The sequence below is a fragment of the Phascolarctos cinereus genome, unplaced genomic scaffold (assembly GCF_003287225.1).
Source record: "Phascolarctos cinereus isolate Bilbo 61053 unplaced genomic scaffold, phaCin_HiC Scaffold_9;HRSCAF=440, whole genome shotgun sequence".
NCBI lineage: Eukaryota > Metazoa > Chordata > Mammalia > Diprotodontia > Phascolarctidae > Phascolarctos > Phascolarctos cinereus.
Window position 1 is genome coordinate 158,043,528 of NW_027556402.1, and position 25,785 is coordinate 158,069,312.

Below are 25,785 nucleotides of genomic sequence, written 5' to 3' on the forward strand. Positions count from 1 at the left end.
TGGAGGTTTTCTAGTCCAACCTGTAACTAAATGGGGATTCCCATAAGTCATGTAGAACAAATGGCCATATACTTTCTCCTAGAAGAACACCAGCTCTTTTTTTTTTAATAGAATTGTTTTCTAAAGCTATCATCTCCATCTTGTATTTTGAGTTTTCAAAACACAAGTGAAGGAAATTACATCTATTCCTAATAAATTTCGTATTAGGAGTTATACAAGATTCCTTTTTAAATACAACCACAAAGATAACTTTGATCAATGAGCCTCTTATTATTGCCAAAAGAATCATAAAACAAGGAGGTATATTTTGTCCAAAGATGTTTGCCACTGTCATGTATGATACTTTGGACAAAGTCTACATAGAAGAGTAATTCCTATGTATAGAACATCCTTCAAATGTTCCTGTTTGTGGATGATCTTATGATAATTTTGTAACAGTGGCCTTTATAATACAGGGCCTTCTCAATGAAATCCTTACCAGGGAAAGACAAAGCTAAGAAAGAAAATGACCAATATCCTTAATGAGTATCAACATAAAAATATTGAATAAAATATTAACAAATCAGCTAGAACAACACATTAAAAATATACATTATGGCTAGGTTGGCTGTATGCCATGATTGCAGAATTGGTTCATTATTAGTAAAACTATAAACATAACAGACTACATAAATATCAAGGATAAATATCACATGATTATACTAATGCAGAAAATTGCACCAATTTCTGTTAAAATATTAAAAAACATGGGAAGATGGAATTTCCCTTACTATGATATATCTACTAGATTTTAGTATCTATTAAAACCAAGAGCTAACATTATATGTTATGGAGAAACACCAGAGCCCTTTCCAATATGAACAAAGGTAAAAAATGGGATATCCATTATCATAATTTTTTTATAGTTCTATTAATGCTAGGTATATAAATAAGGCAAGAAGAAACTGAAGTAATAAGCATAAGCAAGAAGAAAGCAAAATTGTTACTTTTTACAGATGGCATGATTGTTTTCTTAGAGAACTCAGAAGATTTAACTAAAACATTAATTGAAATAATTTCAGCAAAATGGCAGTGTAACATCACATAAATCATCAGCTTTTCTGTACATTACCAACAGAACTTATCAGGACAAGATAGAAAGATAAATTCCATTCAAAGTAACTATAGAACCTATAAGATATTTGAGAGTATATCTATCAATACACACATGGGAACTACAAAATGTTCTTGATAGTAATAAGACATACCTAAATGATTAGACAGATCTTAATCACTTATCATTGGATCATGTCAATATAATGAAAATGACAATATTAGTTTACTTATTCAATGTCATGCCAATCAAACTACCAAAAGGTTACTTTATAGAATTAGAAAAAATAATAACAAAATTTATCTAGGGGAACAAAATATCAAGACTCTCCAGGAAAATAATGAAAAAAAAATTAGGGAGGGAATGTAGCAGCACCAGACCTTAAACTATACTAGAAAGGAGTAATTATCAAAATTATTTGGTGTGAGCTAAAAATTTTAAAAGTTGGTCAGTGGAACAATTTAGAAATAGAACATACAAAAGCAAAAGAATCTAGTAATCTAGTGTTCAATAAACCCAAAGATGTTCATCACTGGAGTAAGAATTTTATCCAACAAAAACTACTATGAAAACTGGAAAGTAGAGTGGAAAAATAAGGTTTAAATCATGATTTCATACCATATGACACAATAACTTTCAGATGGACAGATAACCTAGATCTAAAAGGTCACATCATATATGTATGAATGAAGAAAATACCTGATACAACTTCAGGGAAAGAGTTTGTAACCAGACAAATGACAGAAGACCATAAAAGCTAAAATGGATAATTTTGACATCATAAAATTGATTCACTTTTTGTACGAGTGAAAATCGATGTAGTTAAAATTAGAAAGGAAATAAGGAACTGGGGAAAAAATCTTTGTAACAAGTTTCTCTGAAAAAAGTCTGATATCCATGATATAAGAAACTGATTCAAATATATAATAATGGCAGCCAAACACCAACAGAGAAATGGCCAAAGGATATGAATAGGTAGTTCTCAAAGAAAAAAATCCAAGCTATCAAAAGACATATAAAATGTCCCAAATCACTAATAATCAGAGAACAACAAATTGAAAACACATATGAGTTCCTAATTCACATCTACCAGTTGTCAAAGACCGTCAACAAATCAAATAATTAAGTGGAGTAGGTGCTGTCAATCAATTTGAAAGATTAGCCACAGGTAAGCCGCAATTTTTATGATCAGCCTGGTAATAATTAAGAGTTAACTGCATATTTATTTAGATGCCACACTTTCTATTTCTGTCAATACCAAAGGATTTTTCTTTCTTTCTTTTTTTAATGCAGGAAATATCGTGGAACTATCCTGTCTTGATGTTAATTTACTAAATAATTTCACTTATCCACTCCCTGAATTCAACATTTCTTTTGTGAGCTTCCTGCATCAAGAGAGAGAACATGAGGTTATTGTTCTGGGAATTTCTGCAAAACACTTCCACTTTCATAATATGTCTAAGGTCTGTCCATTAACCTCTCGTGAATTACAGCTGTACTCTTCATGTTTGGTGTGTGAATCCAAGGGAACTAAGGATTTTATTCATCAGGAATTAACAACAAAAGGTAACAGCAAACTTAAAGAAATATGGGAAATGGAAAGAAAAGTGATCAATGGTAAATTATTCATTATGTTAAGTATAATTTAAAACAACAAAGATGAAAATAATTTCTATTTTAAGGACAAAGACACTAGGTCACTAAATTAAATGCCAACCATGAGTAACAGACTTAATGATACAACTTCTGACTTTAGAACAGAATCTCACAATTGGAAGTTAACCATAGAGGCCATTTAAGTCAGTCTCCTACTCAAAGAGATATCAGGAGATTAGGTCCCTGCAGGACTGAAAGGAGAAGACAGATGCAGATCTTGATACTTGGGGAAGACTCCTAGGAATTTCCTCCCTACCTCTTGCCACTGTGAGGTTAGACGCAAAGATGAGTGTTCATTTCCCTTCCTTAAGAAGTAGTTAGGAGTATTAGAGAAGAGGCAGAGGATAGATGTATATGGCATTGGGGTGGCTAAAAGCTGGCATGTGAGTTATGAGCTTATTAGTCTGAAAGGAAAGGCAGAGGTTATGGTGAATGTGCATTTTGGGTGTGTTTTTTGGCATGGGAACAGTGACTAGCGTGGGTGAATGTGGCATCATGATCCAATGTATGTAGGGTGAGAGGTGTGAATGAGTGGAGGATAGGAACTTGAGCCTTTGGGAATGAAGTAGAGAGTGAGAAAGAATGATTAGAGAATGTAAGGCTGAGTATGGAAGTGGAGGGAGGAAGGTGGTAGGAATGTGGAGGCTGGGAGGATTTAATACTGGAGGGCTTGTCATGGAGCTGCTTTCCTTATATGATTATCATGGTGTTTGTGCATAGGTAGAATTTATAGCCTGATTGTCAGAGTGCGCTGTACACAATATGTGTGAGTGCAGAGTGAGTAATGATTAAGTCTGTAAGATCAGCCTTATATCAGTGCCGTAAGTTATAGGCACTATACAGTTCTGAAAAAGGTTGATTCTCTAGGGACCCTAAGGTCTTTCCTGCCTAAGGTTTCAATCCCATAGTGACGCTATGTCTGGTATAATTAATAGGTTGCTGAGAGGCAGAGGCCCTTGGAGGGCTGGAGTGGGATTGCTTGACTCTCTGGTTCACAGGAAAAGTGTTTATTTACTCTTTAAAGTGGTCCCACTCAATCTTTAAGTCAAGATATAGAGACCCACTGGAGAAAAGAGAAATTGTCTTGACTTTTTATGGGCTAAAATGTGAGTTCTTTGTGAGTTACTTTGTTTTGTTGTTAAATAAAGCCTGTCCTATTTTCAATGTTAGCAAGAATACAGCTAAAACAATCTTCAAAGACACAGATGTGGCCATGTCATTCTTCTGCTCAAATGCTTCCTTATTGCCTCTTGGATAAAAAGGAAATATTTCTCATGAGATTTATGGCTGTCTACAATCTGGCTCCAACATGCATTTCCAGTTCTATTTTGCTTTATTCTATATTACTTCAGCTTCAGGGCAGCCAAGCAGTGCAGTGGATACAGTGCCAGGCCTGGTGTCAGGATGACCTGAGTTCAGATCCAGCCTCAGACCCTTATTAGCTGTGTGACTCTGGATAAATCACTTAACCCTGTTTGCCCAAGTTTCCTTATCTGTAAAATGAGCTATAGAAGGAAATGGCAAAATCCCAAATGAAGTTGTGGAAAGTCAGATATGACTGAAACAACTGAACAACAATCCAAAGTGATTGAGTAGCAGCTATTTTTTGCTCTCAGCAGGCCATCTTCTGCCTCCTGGCATTGTCAGGCTGATCCTGCACCCTTAGAATGTTCTACTTCCTCATTTCTGCATTTCAGAACCCTTAGCTTGTTTCAAGGCTCAGTTGAGTCAGTGGAGCTTTCTGATTTCCCTAGATGAAAATGTTCTCTTTCCCCTCAGCATTTCCCTAGAGCATCTTGTTTGGTTCTTTCCTTTGCCCTACTTTGTCTTGTACTTATTTCTGTATTGTGTTGTCATGCTCATCAATGTATAAGCCATCATCACTCGAGTAGAATAACATAAAATTTTTTGTCTTTGTATTTTCAATACCTGGAGAGGCAAGGAAACATACTGGAGAGAGAGAGAGAGAGAGAGAGAGAGAGAGAGAGAGAGAGAGAGAGAGAGAGAGAGAGAGAGACAGAGAGAGACAGAGAGAGAGAGAGAGAGAGAGAGAGAGAGAGAGAGAGAGAGAGAGAGAGAGAGAGAGAAGTAAAATCAAGAAGACCTGTGCTCAAGTCCTTTCACTGACATATACTGGTTGTGTGATTCTGGGCAAGTCATTTGATCTCTAAGTGTCGGAGGGCATTTTAAGAATATAACTAGTTATAGATGAGTTGGCACTTTGTACTGTTGGAGGGAGTTTCCACACCCAGGAGTCCCTATGCTAATCATGTCTCAGACTTAGTCCTCTTCCTAATCTCCATCATACATTGGGTTAAATAAGAGCCACAAAGCAAATTGGACAGAGTTGCATAGTGTCAGGCCACTAGGCAGATTTTCAAAGCTGGCTGGTTACTCTCTCCCTGCTTAAAAAGGGCAAAAAGTATTTGTTACCCCAGAGAACATCAGGCATATATGATCAATTGCTCTTTGAGGATGATCAATTCTGCTCCAATTGTACAACTTCATTTATTTTAGATGTGTTTGTTACCTTTTTCTTTTATTCTCTCTCAACTGAGTAATTTGAAAAAGTAATGGTCATAGTCCAGCAAAACAAATTCCCACATTGGCAATGTCCAAAAATGTGTATGTCATTCAGTATTTTTAAATCCCTCACCTTTTTGGTAGGAGATCGAGTAGCATTTTTGCCTTTCTTTGTATCCCAAGTGCTTAGCACAGTACCTGGCCCATAGTATCAAATAAGTCAACTTATGTAAAGCTCTTTACAAACATCAAAGTACTATAAAAGATAGCTAGTAGTAGTAGCAATAACAGTAGCAGTAGCACCAGCAACAGCCGCAGCAGCAGCAGCAGCAGCATTACTAGTAAGCACCTAATAAATGCTTATTGATTGATTGACTAACCAACTGGTTCTATCATTTCATTTTATTTTTTAAAAAATTAATCTGTTGAATTATCAACAATCCCTTCCATAAGCTTCTGAGCTTCAAATTTTTCTCCCCTTCCCTCTCCACCTTCTTCCCCAAGATGGCTGGCACACAATCTGATATAGGCTATACATATACATTCCTATTAAACATATTTTCACATTGGTGATGTTGTAAGAATTAGAGCCAATAGAAGGAACCACCAGAAAGAGGAAACAAAACACAACAGAAGAAAAAAAAAGAGCAAATAGTATGCTTTGATCTGCATTTAAACCATAGTTCTTTCTTCTTTGTGGATAGCATTTTTCCATCATGAGGCCTTTGGAGATGTCTTACATCCTTGTATTGCTGTGGCTCTACCATTTTAAAAGCTTAACCTCCTTTTGTTAAATTTCCATTGAAGACTATTCATTCAAATTTCTTTTTTTAAGGAAAAATGAGGTTATATTGAGTTTTCACATGTAAGTCCCTTATAGGACATAATTCTGTTCTTCTTCTAGCTTCCATAATGAATGACTCAATGGAAATGAAAGCTGAGAATTTTCTTCCACTTCGTGTAATTTTCAACTTCACTGTGGTTCCTGTTGTTGATGACCTGGGAGGATATGATACTACCTGTGTAGTGAAACTCCACCTCACAAATTTTACTGCCGGGAAAGAGCCAATGAAGACAACTTTGCTAAATAGCTCTCACAGAAGTATGCAAAGCCTGAACAACTGCAATCAGGTTTCTCTGCAACTTGAAATGGAGACAGGAAGTAAGTTATTGAAGGGAATTAGAAGGAAACTTGGAGACATGGCTTCTGGTAATATTTGAGTGCAACTAAGAAATAAAAATTCTCTTACCATTTTCCTATTAAAGCCAAATATGAGAACAAATTCATGAATAAAAGAATAGGGCCTGAGATTGAATACTGCTTTCATTTCTTTTTTTCCTTCAAAATAGACTTGCCTATGACACATGCCTTAAACATAGGCAGAATGAGCCTCCTATCTGATGTGGTTGAAGAACTCTGAGAAAGTCCTCTTCCCCTAGACTTAAAAGAAAATCTCCTTTCTCATATACTGCTGATGCTTGAAAGCCCTGCATTAGAGATTTGCTCCTTGACTATATTGACTTCTTCAATCTTTTGACTGACTTGAATTCCCTCTGCTGATACTGATCCTTCATCTTGTGCTGCTCCTGTCCATATCCTTCCACATATCCTGCACTCCGGTGTGTTTTGGGGACCTCTCCCTAGATCCTTTGATCTAGGGATCTAGGGATCAGCAGCCCATGTGTGCTGACCACTGGTTGGCCTCATGCTTGCCAGGCAGTAGTGAATCCTTTGGGTGTTCTGCAACTTTAATCTGTTGTAGGCTAAAACTAAGCTCCATGACTTGTATTATCTCTCCTCTGTTAGAATGGAAATACCACTGGCAGAGTAGTGGGTAATCCATTATTATATGTGAAACATATAAGTGTTGGTTGGAATTATTTGGGCTGCTAGTTTTCCTCCCCAACCAGTTGTGATCAGAGCGCTGAAGGAATGAATGGGAGTTTGGATGAAGGGAAAGGAAGATAGGATTTTTAAGCATGGGGCAATGCTTGAGGAGAAAGGTACAGGCTTGGGTGGGGTGCCACAACGGGCATCCAGAGGACACTGATGCCATTGGGAGAGAAATGCTGGGAGAATGAAGATATTTCAAAGATACATTTTACCTACTTTATATATCTGCCTAAGTGCCTTGAGAAGATCTTTATTCTAGGGGAAAAACATGCTTTGCTTCATACAGAAAATCGTCTTATCTACCTAGGAAGTACATCAGTCTTTTAAATTAGGAAGCAGTCAGAGAAAGCTGAAAGATCTAAGAGTATAGAATATGGATATAAAAACACTACATTTTCCAATGAACACCTATGCATAACTACATTGATTTTTGTGTTTTTACAAAGCATTGTTTCATATTTTGCTATAAAGAAAAATTCATTTAGCATTCATGGAGAATCTATAAATTCTAAACTTATATGGAGTGAAATGGTTGTCTACTCGTCTCCTTTGGCCCTGTAACTCAGAAAGATAATAGCGATTTATGTAAGAGATTCCAATGTACTGGGAAAATATAAGTACATTTTTTCATGTTTTGAGAAAATCTGTGCATAAATGAACTTTGGCTGGCCTCTTCTTAAGGGAGTTGGCAATAAATATTCAATTTTTTTTTGAAAAATGGAAAAGTGAATTTAATCTGCAGAAATGAAGTGTTTTATGTATGAGCCAAGGTACTTATTTTGTTCTGTGCATCTGTCCTGCCCAAAATTTAACACCTTGCTTTCCCCCAGCTCACAAATAGAATAACAATGAAGTACTTGCCCTGGGGGGAAGTACTTGCTCCCATGGAAACAGAACTTTCTATAGTGTGGGAGTCTTTTTTCTTGGATCTTCAGATTTAACTCTATGCATATGATGTGTGGGGGCAGCAAGGTGTGAGAGTGGATAGAGCAATGGGCCTGGAGTCAAGAAGAACTGAATTCAAATCTGATTTCAGAGACTTAACAGCTGTGTGAAGCTGGGCAAGTCATTTAACCCTGTTTGCCTGGTTTCCTTATCTGTAAAATGAGGTAGAGAAGGAAATGGCAAACTACTTCAGTATCTTTGCCAAGAAAACCCCAAATTGGGGTCACAAAGAGTTGGGTACAACTGAATAACAAGAACAAATATGATGTGTGACATTGACATAATTGTAGTATTCAGAATTTAAGGGCAAAAACAGAGTGGCCACTCCCCTATTTGGGGAAACTTTTTTCATAAACGGATTCATCAATCTATTATCATTGTTTTATTGGTTATATTGCTTTATTTAAATACTAGAAACGTTATCGTATAAAACTCAACAATAGGTTTTCCTGTCCTGAAAGCAGTGTTTAGCATTTGCCTTATGATAATACTTTTCACATTATAAATCTCATATTGGGATTTCAATTCAATTACTTTCACAACCACGAAGCACCTACTAGGTGCTGAGCACCATGCTAAGTACTAGGGATGTGACAAAAAACAAGATAGTCCTTGCCCTCAAGGATTTTACATTTCTATTTCTGGGGGGAAAAATTATAGCAAAATTGAGTATTAAATTCATAGTAAATATAATCATAAGCTTTTACAGATGAGAGAGAATATAGTTAGAGATCATCAGTTTCAATTACTTCATTTTACAGAAGAAGAAATTCTGGCACAGAAAAGATTTGTTGGCGATCACACAGGTAGTTAGTGGCAGAGTTAGGTATAGAGTTTAAATTTCTTCATTCCAGTACAACATATTACAGCTACTTCTTAGCTCTTGATACATTTTACTGTACATTTAAACATATTTGTTTTCTAACCCTTCCCTCTCAACAGATTCTACTTGTACCATGAGGATCACCTGGTATGTTTTAGTTTTATTAGTTTTTATATTTCTGATCATCTTCATTGCCCACAAAATATTCCAAGAAAACAGAAGAGTTCGGACTTGGCAGAGTAAGTATTGAAAGCTAAATCCAAATTATGCTAAAATTCATTGATTTTAGGATCTTACTCTTTAGCCATGGATTTAATTTCTATTTCAATTTTAATCTAAATAGTATGACAGAAACTAGGTGTAAACCAACATTTCACACCATATACCAAGATAGGGTCAAAATGGGTACATGATTAAACCTTAAGCACCTTACAATACACCTTAAGTGATACCTTAAGCAAATTAGCGGAGCATGGAATAGTATACCTGTCAAATTGGTAGATAAGAGAAGATTAGGACCAAACAAGATATAAAGAGCATTATGAAATGTAAAATTGATAATTTTGATTATATGAAATTAAAGAGGTTTTGTATAAACAAAACCAGTGCAACCAAAATTAGAAGGAAAGCAGAAAACCGGGTGAAATTTTTTATAGCAAGTATCTCTGATAAAGGTCTCAGTTCTCGAATGTATAGAGAACTGAGTCAAATTTATAAGAATATAAGTCGTTCTCCAATTGATAAGTGATCAAAGGATATGAACAGGCAGTTTTCAAAGAAATCAAAGCTGCCTATAATCATATAAAAATGCTCTAAATCATTGTTGATTAGAGAAATGCAAATTAAATGAATTCTGAGGTACCACCTCACATCTATCAGGCTAATGTGACAAAAAAGAAAATGATAGATGTTGGGGAGAATGTTTGAAAACTGGGACACTAATGTACTGTTGCTGGAGTTGTGAACTGGTCCAACCATTCTGAGAGCGGTTTGGAACTATGCCCAAAGGGCCATAAAATTGTGCACACCCTTTGATCCAGCATCCATTGCTAGGTTTGTATCCCAAAGAGATAAGAAAAAAAAAAGGAGAAAAGAGCCTATTTCTACAAAAATATTTATAGCAGCTCTTTCTGTAGTGGCTGAGAATTAGAAATCAAGGGAATGCCCAACAATTGGGGAATGGCTGAATAAGGTGTGGTATATGATTGCAATGGAGTATTATTGTGTTATAAGATATGACAAGCAGGATGATTTCAGAAAAACCTGGAAAGAATTACATGAACTAGTACAAAGTGAAATGAACAGAACCAGGAGAACATTGTACACAGTAACAACAATATTGTATGATGAAGAATTATGAAAAACTTGACTACTCTGATCAATACAATGATCCAAGACAATCCCAAAGGATTCATGATGAAAATTGCTATCTGCCCCTAGAGAAAAATCTAATGTTGTCTGAATAGAGACTGAGGCATACTATGTTCTTTCTTTCTCAAGTGTTCTTACACAAAATGACTAATATGGAAATATTTTACATGATTACGTACATATAACCTATATCAGATTAAGGCTAGAATTTGTAATTCAAAACTTTTAAAAAATGTTGAAAATTGTTTTTACATGTAGTTAGGGAAAAAATAAAATATATTGAAAAAAGCAGAAAAGCATGTAAATGTGACCTGCTATTAAAAATTAACCAATATATGACTCTGAGCCAACTTGAGCTCATTCAGAATAAACTATGTAAGTTAAAAATATTTTTAGTCTAAATCTTTCTGCAATTTTTAAAGGGCAAAATCATTTATGGCTTTGCTATAAATTTGTCCACAGGTAATGGGCAGGTATGTGACCAAGGAGGGGCAACTACCTGAGCAAAATTAATATTATGCCATATCATTTGGTAATTAATATTACTCTGTAATCCTTTTTTCCATTTTGGTCAAAACTCTGTCTCTTAGCCTAGCTCGAAAGGACTTCTCCCATTCAGAACTAAGTCTTGGTTGAGGGATATGATTGATTACTCCTAATGCCCTGAGGCGTCTGCTCATTAACCTTTTTAAAGTGAAACAGCCCCCCCTCCCCTTCTGTTTACCCTTTAAACAGAGAACTAGCTTGGTCTAGGTCCTACCCTAGAGAGACTCTACTGTCTTTGAGTCTCCTTTTCAAAGTTAGGGGTGACTTGGTCTCCAAGGGGGAGGCCAAGGTGTGGGTGGGAAACCTCATTGAGATGGTTTAGGTTTTTTTTTTCCTAGTAGTTTTTTCTAGATTGTTGGAGAAAGTTGGCTGTCATAAACCAATTGGCATTCCTTAATTGCCAGAGAGGGGTGTGATCAGCCAACCCACTTCCTGTGCCCCCCCCCAAACTAATTCGATCACTTGAAAATTACTGCCACCTCCCAAGGATGAAGTAATTGGGAGGAGCTGAAATAACTTCCAACCCACCTCATTTAAATATCTACCAATCATGCACTGTCAGGTGAATCAGAAGGAAGACATACGTAGAATAAAAAAAAGACCCATAAGCCCTCACTATGGGTCTTTGGTCATGGAGAGAGACCAAAGACCTATTTTATTGGTTACTGCTAACCTAACTAATATATTAGCCATGCTCAGGTCCCAGGCTTATTGCTGAGGTGTTCATGGGTCACTGTTAACAAAACAATATCTTGCCCAGGAGAAGACTGTGCTTCAGCCTCATTTTAATGCTACATAACATTTGTGAAATCACAGATCAGTTAGGGTCTTATTGGTCAGATTGATAAAATCTTTACAATTTACTATACGTGATTTTGGAAGTTTTTCCCAAATTTCTACCAAACTAGAGTTGTGTCAAGACCACAATGGGAAGCCTAAGGAGAACTGGACATATCAGTTTGGATCTGTATTGCTTTCCTAAAAGCAGTTTCCAGGGAAATTATGAATTTTCTGAACCAGAAGATGAAGTAAGAAGGAAAAAAAGAAAGGGAAATCTGTGGGCCCCAAAGCTCTGAAGGCAAGATGCAATGGCTTCACAGTGTTGTCTAGAGTTGGTTTCCATTCCAATTGTGTCGAAGTGACATGGCAGATGTTGGAATCAAGGCTGGTGTAGAAAGAGCACTGGATTTAAGAAAGGTCATGCATTCTTGATGTAGACCTCATTTCTAATGTTTGAATATTAATAATCTCCATCACAACCACTTTGAATTATCTTTTCTCCAGAGCTAAACATCCCCATTTCCTTCAACTGATCATTGAATGATATAGTTTCCTATGTCCTCAATGTCCTTATTGCCATCCTAAGTTTTTGCTTCCACTTGCCATCTTCTTCCTAAAATTTGGTGTCCAGAACTGAACGCTTCAGATGTGGTCACAATGCTTCCGTCTCCCTTGTGCTGGACTCTAAGCCTCTCTTAATGTTAGCTTTTGGGGGCTTCCATGTTGCATCGTTGAGCCTGCAAGTCTCTAAAAGCCCTGAATTTTTTTCACTCAACTTTTATCTATCCTATTTCTCCCATTTTGTACTTACAAAGTTAATTTTTGGAACTAATATTTTTGTTAGGTTTTTTTTTTAATGATGTCTAGTGATAGACATAAGAAGAATGGAAGCAGGGGAAGCAAGTATTTGTAAAGCACCTATTTTATGCCAGGCATTGTGTTAAATGCGTTACAAATATTTTCTCATTTGGTCCTCACAACAACCCTGGGAAGTAGGTGCTATTGTTACCCCATTTTACAGTTTAGCAAGCTAAGACATACAGGTGATATGACTTGCCCAGATCACCTTGTAATGACCAGATTGAAGCATACAGCTAGTCACTGGATTTGAATACAGGTCTTCTGACTCCAGGCCAAGTATTCTATTCCCTGTACCTCCTAGATGCCTATATAAGTAGACAAAATTCTAAGAATGCATCACACAAAAATACTTTTATATAAGTCAGGCTGTTTGACCAAAGAAATAATTTTGATAAATATTTCCTTGCATATTCATGAGGATTTCATATGACATCTATATAGAAACTCAAATCACTCTGGCTCTCGTTGATTGGCTAACAACAGGTCCCAGCCCAAGCCCCACCTAGTGGTTGTTATTTGGGCTCTGATTGACTCAGAGTAAATAGCAATTGTTTCTGTTTTGGCTGGAAATCCTGAGGATTTTCCCCTCCCAGATTGATTTTTTTTTTGACTAGGTAAAAGAAGTCATTCTTTGTCTTATTTCTTAGCTAGCCTTAATCATTGAGTGGGCACTGCCTCAGTCAAACTGAGACCTGGGAAAGACCTTAGCTTAAAAAAGACCAAGATCTCCCACTATATCTGGAGCCATCTCCAGTCATCCTGATCTGTATCTTGCCAGTGGGCCCAGATGGCTCCAGAGCAGAAAGTGAGGCTGGTGACTTTGCACAGCCTTCCTTCACTTAAATCCAATTCACTTGCAAATCATGCCATCACCTTACTGATGCTGTGGTCCTTTTCCAGAAATGGCAATGATTTTGTAGACTTGAAAAGTTATCCTTAGAGCAGGTGGATTGCCCTGGGCCTTATAGTATCCAGAGATGATGTATTTAGAGAAACAAATAAAGGAGAGGTAGTATGGTACAACCCGATGAACCTAGAGTCTAGCAGGGGTGGGGAACCTGCAGCCTCGAGGCCACAAGTGTGGCCCTTTGACTGAATCCAAACTTCACAGAACAACCCTTGAGGACTTGTTATATTAGATTTGACTCATTGTAGCATATAGAAACTTTCTTGGGAGGTTCTGATTCTGATGTGCATGTTAGCTGTCCCTTGAGCTTCATGTAATCTGAACGTTTGTTCTATCATCTATGCTTTCATCCAATTCAGTGGTTACTGATGTTAAACAGCATAACTGCAAGGAATCAATGTGGCATACTGACTAGAACATTGGGTCAAAACTCAGGCAGACCTGACGTCCCTCCCACCCAAGGCACTAATCTGTGGTGTGATCCTAGCCAAATCATTTAACTTCTTATAACAGCAGTTTCCACCTCTGTGAGATTGTTGCAAGGCTCAAAAAGAGCGCTCTGTAAACATAAAACAATAAATGAATGTCAGTTATTTTGTCCCTAGTATACTCTACATAGAGACCTCCCTCCAAGTTGAACTATTTTAAGGTTTTCCCTCTATATGAGGGAATAAAGTGTCCCTTTACATATAATGGAAGATACGTACATACATGCTTATGTATGTGACAATATGATACATACATATACACACATATTATATACACATGTGTACAATGTCCATAGTATACATATCCATGTGATGTATTATAAGATATACCTGATGTATATTTATGTATGTATGTGTGTATATACATACACACACACACACATATATATATACATATATATATGTTTCTATTATATATAAAGGGATATTTTACTCCCTTATTTGAGGAAAAACTTCATAATAATTCAGTTTGGTGGAAAGTCTCTGGTGAAGTGTACCAGTGATAAAATAACAACTGTTATATACATTTATGTATATATTATGAAAGCAAAGTGATTTTGAGTAATTATTACTATTAAAGTTAATAAGTTATTGTTACCATTAATTAATATTCTTTCATCCTACTTCTGAACTAGAAGGTAGCCAAAACGTGAAAGATGAAATCAGAATCTTTAGAAGACTATACTAATTTAATTCCATTCAACAAACATTTGTTAAGCACTTACTTTGTTCAAGACATTATCCCTAGCATGTAGGATAACATGATAGGCATGTCTCACTATGCTTATGGTACTATATATAAAGGCCTAGGGTAGTTATGATTGAATGCTAATAATAGGGGAAACCTAAATCTGTTTGAAAATCAAATTGTGTTCTGTTTAAATTTTTGAAAGCATGTTTTAGGGGAGACAGTGTCTGGTCTTTGTAAGAAAGAAGCAAAGTATGTCCGAAATCTGATGCAGAGATTGACTGGATGGCAAAACTTCTGGAAGTCTGCACAGTTACTAAAGATTGGCAGTAGAATGAAACACAAGACATCCTAGACTAGAAAATTAGGAGTCCTGTTCTCTATACTGTGATTAATAATTAGCTATATAACTATGGACGAGTCACTTCAGCTTTCTGAGCCTCAGTTTCCTTCTCTGTACAATGAGGTAATTATACTATATGATCTCTGAGGTCCTTCCCAGCTCTAAAATTTTATGATTTTCAGAAATTACATGCCAGTTTCAAGTACCTTCTAGATGGGACAAAAGCCACTATCTCATGATTGGAAGGAGATCAACCCTGGGGAGTCACACTACTGCTTTCATATTCATATGATATTTAAAATCTTTTTCTTTTAATTTGAGTTAAGGTGAGTAGAACAAGAAACCAGGTGGGGCAGAAGGCTGCATTCAGTACAAATCGAGTTTCTCCCTTGTGCATAAAAAGACTGAGCAGTACTGCATAAGTACCCAATACCAGCCAGAAAAGTAAGAACATTAAATATGAGGCAAAGCACGTAGTGGCTTTTTTAGTCTAAGTTTATCTGAGACCCTTTCAATTCTAGATACAAAAGCCTTGCATCCAACATATGTTCCTTTGATTCTAAGATAAAGTTTGGGAAAAACTTAAAATTGTTTTCTACCTAGCCCTGAGAGAATGGACTAGGATAGATTCAGTTGTAATTGCGAATAGTTGAAGGCTCATGAAAAAGATACCAGATTATAATTAAGTGTTTGTGTTCTCTCGTATGTAAAAGGAGGGAGTTGAATTAGATTAATATTTCCCAACACAAACTATATTGTGGACCAGTGAAATATTGAAATTCTCTGCTATGGACCACATACCTCCTGAAACCCACAGCGAGTGTGGGTAGAAAGAAAGAGGAACTCAGAGTGAGATTAGCAGGATGAATAGGAGAAGGATAAGGTAGATTTTAATTTTATAGGTTTTATAGGACTTTGATAGTAAAAGTTTTATGGACTGGTAAAAAATTTTTATAGGTCAGTACCATGGGAAACCCTGAACTAGAGGATCTGTGATGTCAAACCAATTCAACAAACACTTGTTAAGCATTTATGTGACAAATACCATCCCTTACCAATCTAAGACTGCTTGATTTTAACTCTTGATCTAAATTGTGCATCATTTTGTTTCCAGGTTTCTGAGACTCCAGAGAAGAAGTCATGATTAATTAATATTTAGCCTCCTATCTAATCGTTTATTTAAAAATTTAATTGCCTGCAAGTATATACCATACACACCTTGATTCATATGCCTAGACACCTACAAGAAATTTAGCAATTTGAGTGATTCAGTCATAGACACTACTGTCTTGATTGGAGACCACTTTATAAATTGTGTGGTGTCTAGGATGAAGTTAATGGCATCTGAAGGCCCAGTCTCTTGAATCTAAGACTACAGAGTAATGCCACTCACCTATTAGCTAGAGTGATATTATTAGGTAGCAGAACTATTAGGCATACAGAACATAATAGCTAGAGATCTTTATTAGATTGAATGTGTCTATATTCATTAGTGTTAGCCAAGAAGGCACTGGTCTCAGAATGAATCAGTGTTTGCCCATGGAAAATAGTGTCCTAGGAGAGCACTTAATTTCAAGTTTCTTGGATAATTATTATGGATAACCTGTTTCCCCATATATTTGTTTGGAAAATGTAAATATGTTTGGGAATGTGTGTGCATATATCTCATTTAAATGCTTAGCAATTTCTTTTCTTTAAACAGATCATAGGTACAAACCTGCCTCCACTCTCTTAAAAGGAAATGATTCTGAGAAATTGAGAAGAGTGCTAAATATCCATGTTATTTCAGGTGAGTGCTACATCACATATTCAGGAATCACTGCTAAATAAATTCTGAAGTATCTCCAAAGATTAGACCCTAAGAATAAGAACTGATTAGAGACCTGAACTCACCTAAATTGGCCTCACATCTGGAAGAAAGAAGCTGTGGGTTTATGAAATTCCATTCAATTTGTCTAGTATGAGAGGACAGTTAAAATCAAAACTGCCTCTTTAAATAATGGTAAGTTTGCTTAATTGGCAAGGAGAAATTTATGTGAGTAGGCAGAAAGGAAAAGGCAGTAAGAAGGAATTTCAGATTTATTTTTAAATGAGACAAGTTACCATTACTTCTGAGAATTGTGAGAAGTAATTGTAGAGTGGGCACAGAATTCTTTAGATTCTGTATTAATGGAGAACATCATTGTATAGAGAGAAGTCGTAATAGCACCAATTAAAAAGTCCCCTCTGTCCTCTCCTAAGTGTCATTGTATTGAAATAAGAGGCACCTAATGAGAGCAAATGAGAGGCTGTCAGCTCAGCTTCTGCTGGCTGGCTCTCCTCAGAGCTCTTTGAACTAATTAGGAAAGTTCCTTCAGAACCCACTGTCCAGGGTTGTGACAGTCTGATGCAGAATAAAGCTCTTCTGCATTTGGAGCCAGAGAACTAGGGTTCCCATCCCAAATTTCCCACTTATTATCTGTGTTCCTTTAGGCAAATTATTTAACTTTCTTTGGGTCTCAGTTTCTTCATCTGTAAAGATGTTGGACTAGATCACAGGTCCTTTTTGGGGGAAGGGGGAATAGTATTTTGATTTTTCTAATTACATATAAAGATAATTTTCAACATTCATTTTTTTAGAAGATTTTGAGTTCCAAATTTTTCTCCCTTCCTCCCTCTCCTCCCCCCCACCCAAGATAGCAAGCAATCTGATATAGGCTATACATGTGCAATCATGTTAAACGTATTTTCACATTAGTCATATTGTAGAAGAAAAATCAGAACAAAAGGGAAGAACCATGAGAAAAAAAACCCCAAAAGCAACAACAATAAAAAAGAAAATAGTATGCTTTGATCTGCATTTAGACTCTGTAGTTCTTCCTCTGGATGTAGATAGCGTTTTCCATCATGAGTCTTTTGGAATTGTCTTAGATCATCGTATTGCTGAAAAGAGCTAGGTCAGTTGTGGTTGATCATTGCACAATGTTGCTGTTACTGTGTACAATGTTCTCCTGGTTCTGCTCACTTCACTTAGCATAGAGCAAAGGTTCTTAACCTTTTTTGTGTCATGGACCTCTTGGACAGTCTGGTGAAGCCTAGGGACCTCATCTCCGAATCATGTTTTTAAAGGTATAAAGTAAAAGCCATAGGATTACAAAAGAAAACAATTAATTTTAAAATATTGTTATCAAAGAATTTTTAAAAACAAGTCCACAAAATCCATGTTAAAAAATTCAAGACTAAATGATGTCTAAAACCCTTCTAGCTCTATATAGAACTATGATCCTATGACTCTGCCATAAATTTCATTAAATACATACTTACTGAGTGCCTACTATGAACAAGGCATTGCATTTATAACTGTGGAAAGTCCTATATTTGATTTTTAGAAGGCAGTAGAATTATGGATAAAATAACTAAAGCTTCTTATTTGCCTTCCCATGTTTCTCTAACTTGAGAGAAAGAGAAAAGGCATTTCAAGTCTGGTCTGAAAGTGACCTTAGGTTCTTAATAGCTACATGAGTAGCCGATAAGCTCCCATTGGTCTTACCAAGCTGCAAAGATAGGTTGACAACAGACTGTGCTTACTGTTTGAGAATCAGCCCAAGGAGGGAGAAATTCATCGCTAATAGTTTAGTTACTAAATGATGAAGACTTTGGGCATGACAGATCAAAAATACAAAATGGCCTATAGTGTTGTGTGGTCCCTCCTGTTTCCACTGTGATGGTGGTTGAGAAGTGGGAAAGAGCATCCTAAGTGGGGGAACCTACATGGCAGAATGGATGGAGTGCTAGACGTGGAGACAGGAAGACCTGGGCTGATTCCCTCTTCAGATACTTATATGCTTGACAGTTGTAAAGCTGTCAAAACCAAACCAAACCCAAACCCTTAACTGCATTTATAGCTGCATCTGTATCTGTTTAGAGATATGGAGGAGATTGCTGCTTACCACTGAGATCAAGAGACTTCTATTAGGCTTCTCAGTTAGTATGGACTCACAGATTCTTCTCTGCCCAGGGGAAAAAATATTAGACTGGGCCTAAAAAAGATCATATAAAGAGAGTAGTAGGATTGCTAGTAACTGAAAAATAATTCCCCTAGCATTGAAAGAAAAGTAATGAAGCTATTAATGAGAGGCAGTGTCATATAGTAGAAAGAGCACTGTCTATAGAGTCCAACAACCTGATTTGGAGTCAGATGAACCTAAGTTTGAATCTTGACTCTGTTGCTAATTACCTATGTCACCTTGGGAACTCACAACCTCTCTGGGCCTCAGTTTCTTAATTTGTGAAATTAGGAGTTAGATTAGATGCTCTCTAAGGTTCTTTCCTGTTCTAAATTCACCAGTTACCAAGATCAGATTATCAGAGTATGGCAATGATGGGGGAAGGGAAGAGAATGAGCATTTAAACAGTGCCTAGTATATGTCAGGGACTGTGCTAAGTACTTCTTACAAATATCATCTTATTTGATCCTCATAACAACCCTGGAAGGCAGGTACTATTATTATCTCCATCTCACAGTTGAAGAAACTGAGGCAAATAGAGGTTAAGTGACTTGTCCAGGATCACATATCCACTAAGTATTCGTGGTCAGATTTGAACTTGGGTCTTCCTGACTCCTGGTTGAATGCTTTATCCATTGTGCCATCACCTGCCTCAAGGGATGGGTATGAGAAAGGTGAATAAAAAATTCTATGGTATATGGATTTATAAAAACCACACAACCAAAGTGTAATTTTACATGGAAAAATTTACTAATAGAGCTGTCTAGGTTGGGGAGCAAGAGTGAAGATGCTGAGGATATCATCTTATAACAGCTTGACCCATACTATCTTGGTCACTTTTTTTTACAAGTCATAACTTATGACATATCAGCTTTCCTTGAAAAAAAGTAAATAGTTACCCTGTTCATGATAATTTAAGTTCAAAAGAGCTGGCTAACTTCACAAGATATGTTTACAAGTTCATTAATTTACTAGTGAAAGAACCTGTCTCAGCCACCTTTTATTTTCCACAGATTTTACTAAAAATCTTCTAACTTTATTACCATGCTCCTAATCTCATTGCTTATTGAGTCTAGGATTGTAGCCTTTTTATGTTTTTTTTAAATTAAGAATCTATTGGAGGCTTAAAGATGAAAGAACTAAATTCTACCTTATTTGTATTCCCTCAATGTAATGACTTTTTTTTTTTGCTTGTAAGTTGTTCTCTCTCTGAGAAATAAATGGAGAGGAAATAATGTTTCCCTTGGATGCCATCTTTGAGGCTTCCCTATGTAATGATGGATTGGAGGTGTCTCTGGAAATGGGAAGAAAAAAGAGTCAGTACGGTCCTCTGGAGAATCAGTAACATGAGTGAAGGACAGTTTGGAAGAAAGCCAAGATTGTATGTCGTACCCTGCAAAACAGCTATATGTTAGCTCCAACTATACTTTTCAGAACCTCTCTATAGTAGTTCTTGAATGATAAAGTAAACATTGACACAAATTCACACCACATTCTTCATCCACCAAGTTCATTTATTCATTTTGGGAGCAAAAGAGAGGAATGTTGGCTGAAAGAAAAGAAACAGAGATGAGTAAGAATCCATTCTCTATGGTAAGAGAAGAGGGACTGAATGAATGGTCAATTTTCTGTATTCATCTTTCCTTTGGCATACAAACACATACATTCTTCCCTGAGTGTTTGCGGTCTATATCTAAGCTAACATAACAGTTTATGTTGTCCTCACTGGCTGTAATAATTTTAAAATTTTGTTCACATATTGCACAAATGGTGAACACTGTTTTAAACTCCGTATGTGTAGGTGGGCATATGTAGTTTGAATAATGTCTTGCTTTCCATTTTAATTAAAATTTTCATATGCCTACAACCTACTTTATTTTATGTGGCTAGAGAGCCACAATAAGTTGCATGAATTATTTAATAAAGAAAGATATAGAAATAATGAACAATAAATCCTATTCTACTGTACTATGGAAATCTGAATGCCTCATCATGGTATAATGGTGACCCTAGGTTCTTAACAGCTATAAGAGTAGACAGTAAACTCTGAGAGGTCTTACTGAGATGGGAGGATTGTCATGACAATAGATTGTGCCTACTGTTTGAGAACCAGCCTAAGTAGAGAAAAGCTCATCACGAGTAGGATAGTAGGTAGGTGCTGAATACTTTGGGCATGATAAAGCAAAAATACAAAATGGCTAACAGTGTTACATGATCCTCTTTGGTTTCCACAGTTTTCAGTGATGGTAGTTGAGTAGTGGAAAAGGATACCCTAAGTGGGGGATTCTGCTTGGCAGAATAAATAGGTTTCTAGACTTGAAGTCAGGAAGATTTGAACTCAGTTCCCTCCTGAAACACTTAAGATCTTGGACAAGTCACTTAACCTTTATTGGCTTTTGTTCCTCCTCTGCAAAATGAGGAGTTTGGTCTAGATAGTTTATAAAGTGCCTTGTAGTTTAAAATCTATGATCCTTTGATCAATAAGTTACAATACTACTGAACCATTTCAAATTGGACATTTTCACTATAAATAAAACCAGAAGAAATAAAGAAGTTGAAACTAAATCATGGGTAGCTCACAAGTTCTCCTTAGAAAAGTAAATAAAGAGTGTTGGTAGAGTTTCATCGTGTGCATAAACTCACAAGAAAGATGATTTTATAGTATACTTCATCACCTGGTATAAAATAAACTATAGATTGCAGCATATTACCAATGATAACTTTCATGGAAGAAGTAGTGTAAAAGATATCATTTGGAAAATATATGATCAGGAAAGAAGTAATGGCAGTAATGTAGCAAAAGCAAGAAATAAGAGAAGGAAGGCCTGAGAAATGCTTTACTAACCAGGGAATGTTCAGAGATCCCAACAGAAGGCCTCTGGTCTAATATTAGGCAGATTTTTCATAAAGTATTTATGAGAGGACATGTATAGGAGCTCACAGGATGAGAAAACGTGACTAGATTCTACAATCTGCACAGAGGAAATAATCCCATCAATGACATCTTCTCCATTAACATATTTAAGTATTCAATAGTTCAACTGAATTAAAATATAGACGCTAAGTGGTGTCACATTAGTATTACTCTGTCAACTCAAGTCAAATAAGTTTAAGTGCTTGTTATCTGTATGGCATTGTGGTAGGTGCTAGGGATATAAAAGGTTAAAAATAACATATTCCTTGCCTTCCACAAGTTTACATTCTACTGGACAGGATACAAAATGTACAGAGATAAGTACAATACAAGTTTGTGTGATGGAGGGGCAAATAAAGCCAAAGTGCTCTAGCAAATTTGAGGGGGGAGAGAACACTTTCCCATGTTATTAAAAAAAAAGTCAATTTGGGAATTTAATTCCAGAAATCTACCAGATTTATTTCTGAATCTGCTAACTCTTTAGATTTCATTTATGTTATGAAACTATACTAGTGAATCTAGCCTAGGACAAATAAAATTCACATGGAAACTAAAAAATTAATAAAGAATTTTTAAAAATTTATAAAGAAACTTATATAACTTATAAGAATTTAACAAGAATTTAATTTGCAGATTCTTAACAGAAATTTAATTTGATCTATTGTTAAGCATCTACTATATGACCAGGCACTGACAATAAAAATACAAAAATTAAAGCTTATTAAGGTGCTTAATAGACTTGTTTTGCTTCTACCTCTTTAGAATAGGCATGTAAAGGAGAAAGGAAAATGTATGAGTTAGCAGAAATACTAGCTCATTTCAAGGCACCAAATAAGTTTTACATAATTGGGTCATTGACCAGAACTACTGGGTTTAGACCCAGAAATCTTGGGTTCATGGTCAGCTAATTGTATGTCAGCTAGGCAAATCACTCAAAGCTCTCTGATCCCCAATTCTGCCACGTTTAAAATGAAACAATAATGCCTGCGCTATCTACTTCATAAGGTTGATTGTTGTGGATAACATGATTGGGGTTTAAAGGAAAAATTATTTGGATGGCACGAGTCCTAGGGATGAAAAGAGAAAGACAGAAGGGAAGAAAGACAATAAAAAGGAAAAGAAGTGATAGAGAAAATAAATAGAGGAGGGCTAGAGAGAGGAAGGGGACAAAAAAACCCCAAGAAGTTCATATGGCTGAGTACTAGGTGGTACCAGTAACAGGTTATCCATTACTGTTATAGAATTTAGACCAAAAAGCTCTTGCTTGTTCTCATCCATCCGATGCTGGAAATAGAAGATGATCTAATTTTTTTCCTGAAAGGTTGATGCTTGGCAACATGAATCCTAGCTACAAAGAATTAGAAACAGCACTAGACAAGTTGTCTTATGCCATGAATATGGGTGTGAACTACAGCAAAGGCAACTAAATTTCAGTGTGAAACACAATCACTAAATATCATGAAAAAGTAGATAGCCTAGTAATTTAGAGTTGCCATTATCTGGAGACAAAATTAAGAGCAGCAGTGTAAGGTTAGCATTTGCAATATGCTTGTGGCTGATATTTGAAAACAGGGATAGAGCAGGTTTCAATTTCCTGCAGGAGGGAAGACAAATTACTGATGCCAGATGTCCTGCAAGCAGGCAACATGAAAATTTAATTTTTCACTTGCTTAACTATAATATTTATGACTCTTATAATTCAGATTCATATACATCAAACAGTCAAAGTTATAACCATCTGCTCTGGTAAGAATGGATTCCAAAAGAAGAGGGTGGAGGGTTTCCTTTTTTAAAAAAATAAATTTATTTATTTATTTATTTTTAGCTTTCAACATTCACTTCTATAAGATTTTGAGTTCCAAAATTTCTCTCCATCTCTCCCCTTCCCCCACCCCAAGATGGCATGTAAATTGATATAGGTTCAACATATGCATTCAAATCGAACCTATTTTCACATTAGTCATATTGCAAAGAAGAATTAGAACCAATGCAAGAAACCACAAGAAAGAAGAAACAAAAACAAAAAAAGAGAGAGAGAGAGCAAATAATATGCTTCAATCTGTATTCAGACTTTATAGTTCTTTTTTTTTTTTTTGGATATGGCAGCATTTTCCATCATGAGTCTTTTGGAGGTGTCTTAGATTCTTGCATTGCTAGGAAGAGATAAATCTATCAAAGTTAGTCATCAGGGTTTCCCTTTTTTTTAAAGGAAAACTTTAACTTTGATGAGTATTAGGTAGTTACAGACAACTGGTGACAGATACATCTGCTAATTAAACTCTAAACTTCATGTATTGGAAGAATGTATACTACTTTGTTTGATCACTACATACCAGTGTGCCATTGGCAAATGGGAAATAGAGAGTAGGAAAAAAAGATCAATCTCTTAAGGACTTCCTATAATTTGTCTTTATTTATAATACCCACCCAAAAGCAGAAAAATAATGAAAGGTGCAAGCAATTCATTAATTTCATTACTTCACTAAAGAGGACATTTTAAATGGGAATTTAATAGTAGCTTGTTCATTGGTTCAGTCTACTGACTACTACAGATGTTTCCATTGGATAAGTTGTTCAAGGAAAGCCTTTAGTCATAGTTACTCTTCCAAGTGAGAGAAACAAATAAAAGTCGGATACTTTAACATTCTCACTTAATTTCCACACAATCTAGACTTGAAGCAGATGGGTAGGTTTAGGATCACTGGTCACAGGGCAGATGGAGCTTTGGGAATGGTAGGTGGTGAATTTGCATTGGCAACTCAGATGATGGAAATTTGTCCTGTGATTCCATAATCTGTTCTTTTGCCCACAAAGTGCCACTTGCCATGGAATGTCTCTCTGAGTTGAATGAAAAGGTCAGAACTATGCATACGCTTTGCTGTGGCTCAGCTGAATGCTCATGTCAATCAGGAAAGATGTTAAGATTTGAGAGAGAATGGTTGCTATGAAATGGAAAGAACCCATGTTCAAAGTTGGCTCTACAGCAAAGACTTTCAACAGAATGGTTAAAAAAAAATCACAGCTCTAATTTCCAAAGAGGTCTTGAATATATTATCCTTGACCAAAGATATTTGTGAAGTTAACTTGAGTACCATCACTTTTGGAAAGGGTGCTTATGTGAGAATTAAATATTTGAGAACCTTCCAAGCATTCCTTTTGACTTTCATGATATTCCTTCCACTTCTTGCCCCATGCCCCACCCCCACCTCACCCCAACCTAAGCAAGTGGGGAAAAGACAAAAAAGGTTAAAAAGTAAGCAAAAGAACCCAGAATGCCAAAAGAGAGGTAATAATGATTTTTACACATATAGTACATTTTATTTATAAAAATATTTTTACATATATTATGTTGTATTATCACAACCATTATATAACTTGTATGACCTTGGAAATACCTCAGACCTTAGCTCAAATCTGATCCTACTACATACTATTGGGGTGACTTCAGGCAAGTCTAAATTTCTTCATATGTAAAATGAGGGTGTTGGACTTAACCTAGATGATCTCTAAGGTTCTTTTCAGCTCTAAATATTATGATACCTATTGATGTCAGGGAGATTTAACTACATTTCAAGGTTAGAAAGTTGGAGAGAAGAGAAAGAAAATGACCTGGAACTCTTTTCTCTTGGATTTCAGTAATCTTAAACTCACAAATCAGAAAAATTAAGCTAATCAGCAGTAACAGAGGTGAGAAGTTGGCACAGAGAAACTTAGTATGGCTGTGGTGATTGTATTTCCTTGTCTCTAACTCCTAAATCTTTAAGAACAAGATGGAAGGAAAGGACAGGAATATTTACTCAATGGACACGAAAACATGATATGATGAATTGGGACTAGAAAACAGAAGGCCAGAGGCCAAAGATTTCAATTCCCTCTCCTACCTCCATCCCCTTTCACAAAGTTAACTCTGAAAACAGAATTAAACATGGAGAAAATAAAAATCTTGCCAGTGGCAGTGACTGGGGCT

At 36.1% G+C, this 25,785-nt stretch overlaps 1 protein-coding gene across 2 annotated transcripts in view; it reads left to right on the forward strand.

Moving 5' to 3' along the window:
- Nucleotides 1-25,785, forward strand: part of TMEM156 (transmembrane protein 156) — a 49,079-nt gene that overhangs the window by 14,223 nt on the left and 9,071 nt on the right. For both annotated transcript variants that reach the window (XM_020991785.2, XM_020991758.2), the window contains exons 2-5: nt 2,387-2,659; nt 6,177-6,434; nt 9,054-9,173; nt 16,621-16,707. In XM_020991785.2, coding sequence (XP_020847444.1) covers nt 2,387-2,659; nt 6,177-6,434; nt 9,054-9,173; nt 16,621-16,707 — 738 coding nt within the window. The remainder of the gene's footprint in view (nt 1-2,386; nt 2,660-6,176; nt 6,435-9,053; nt 9,174-16,620; nt 16,708-25,785) is intronic.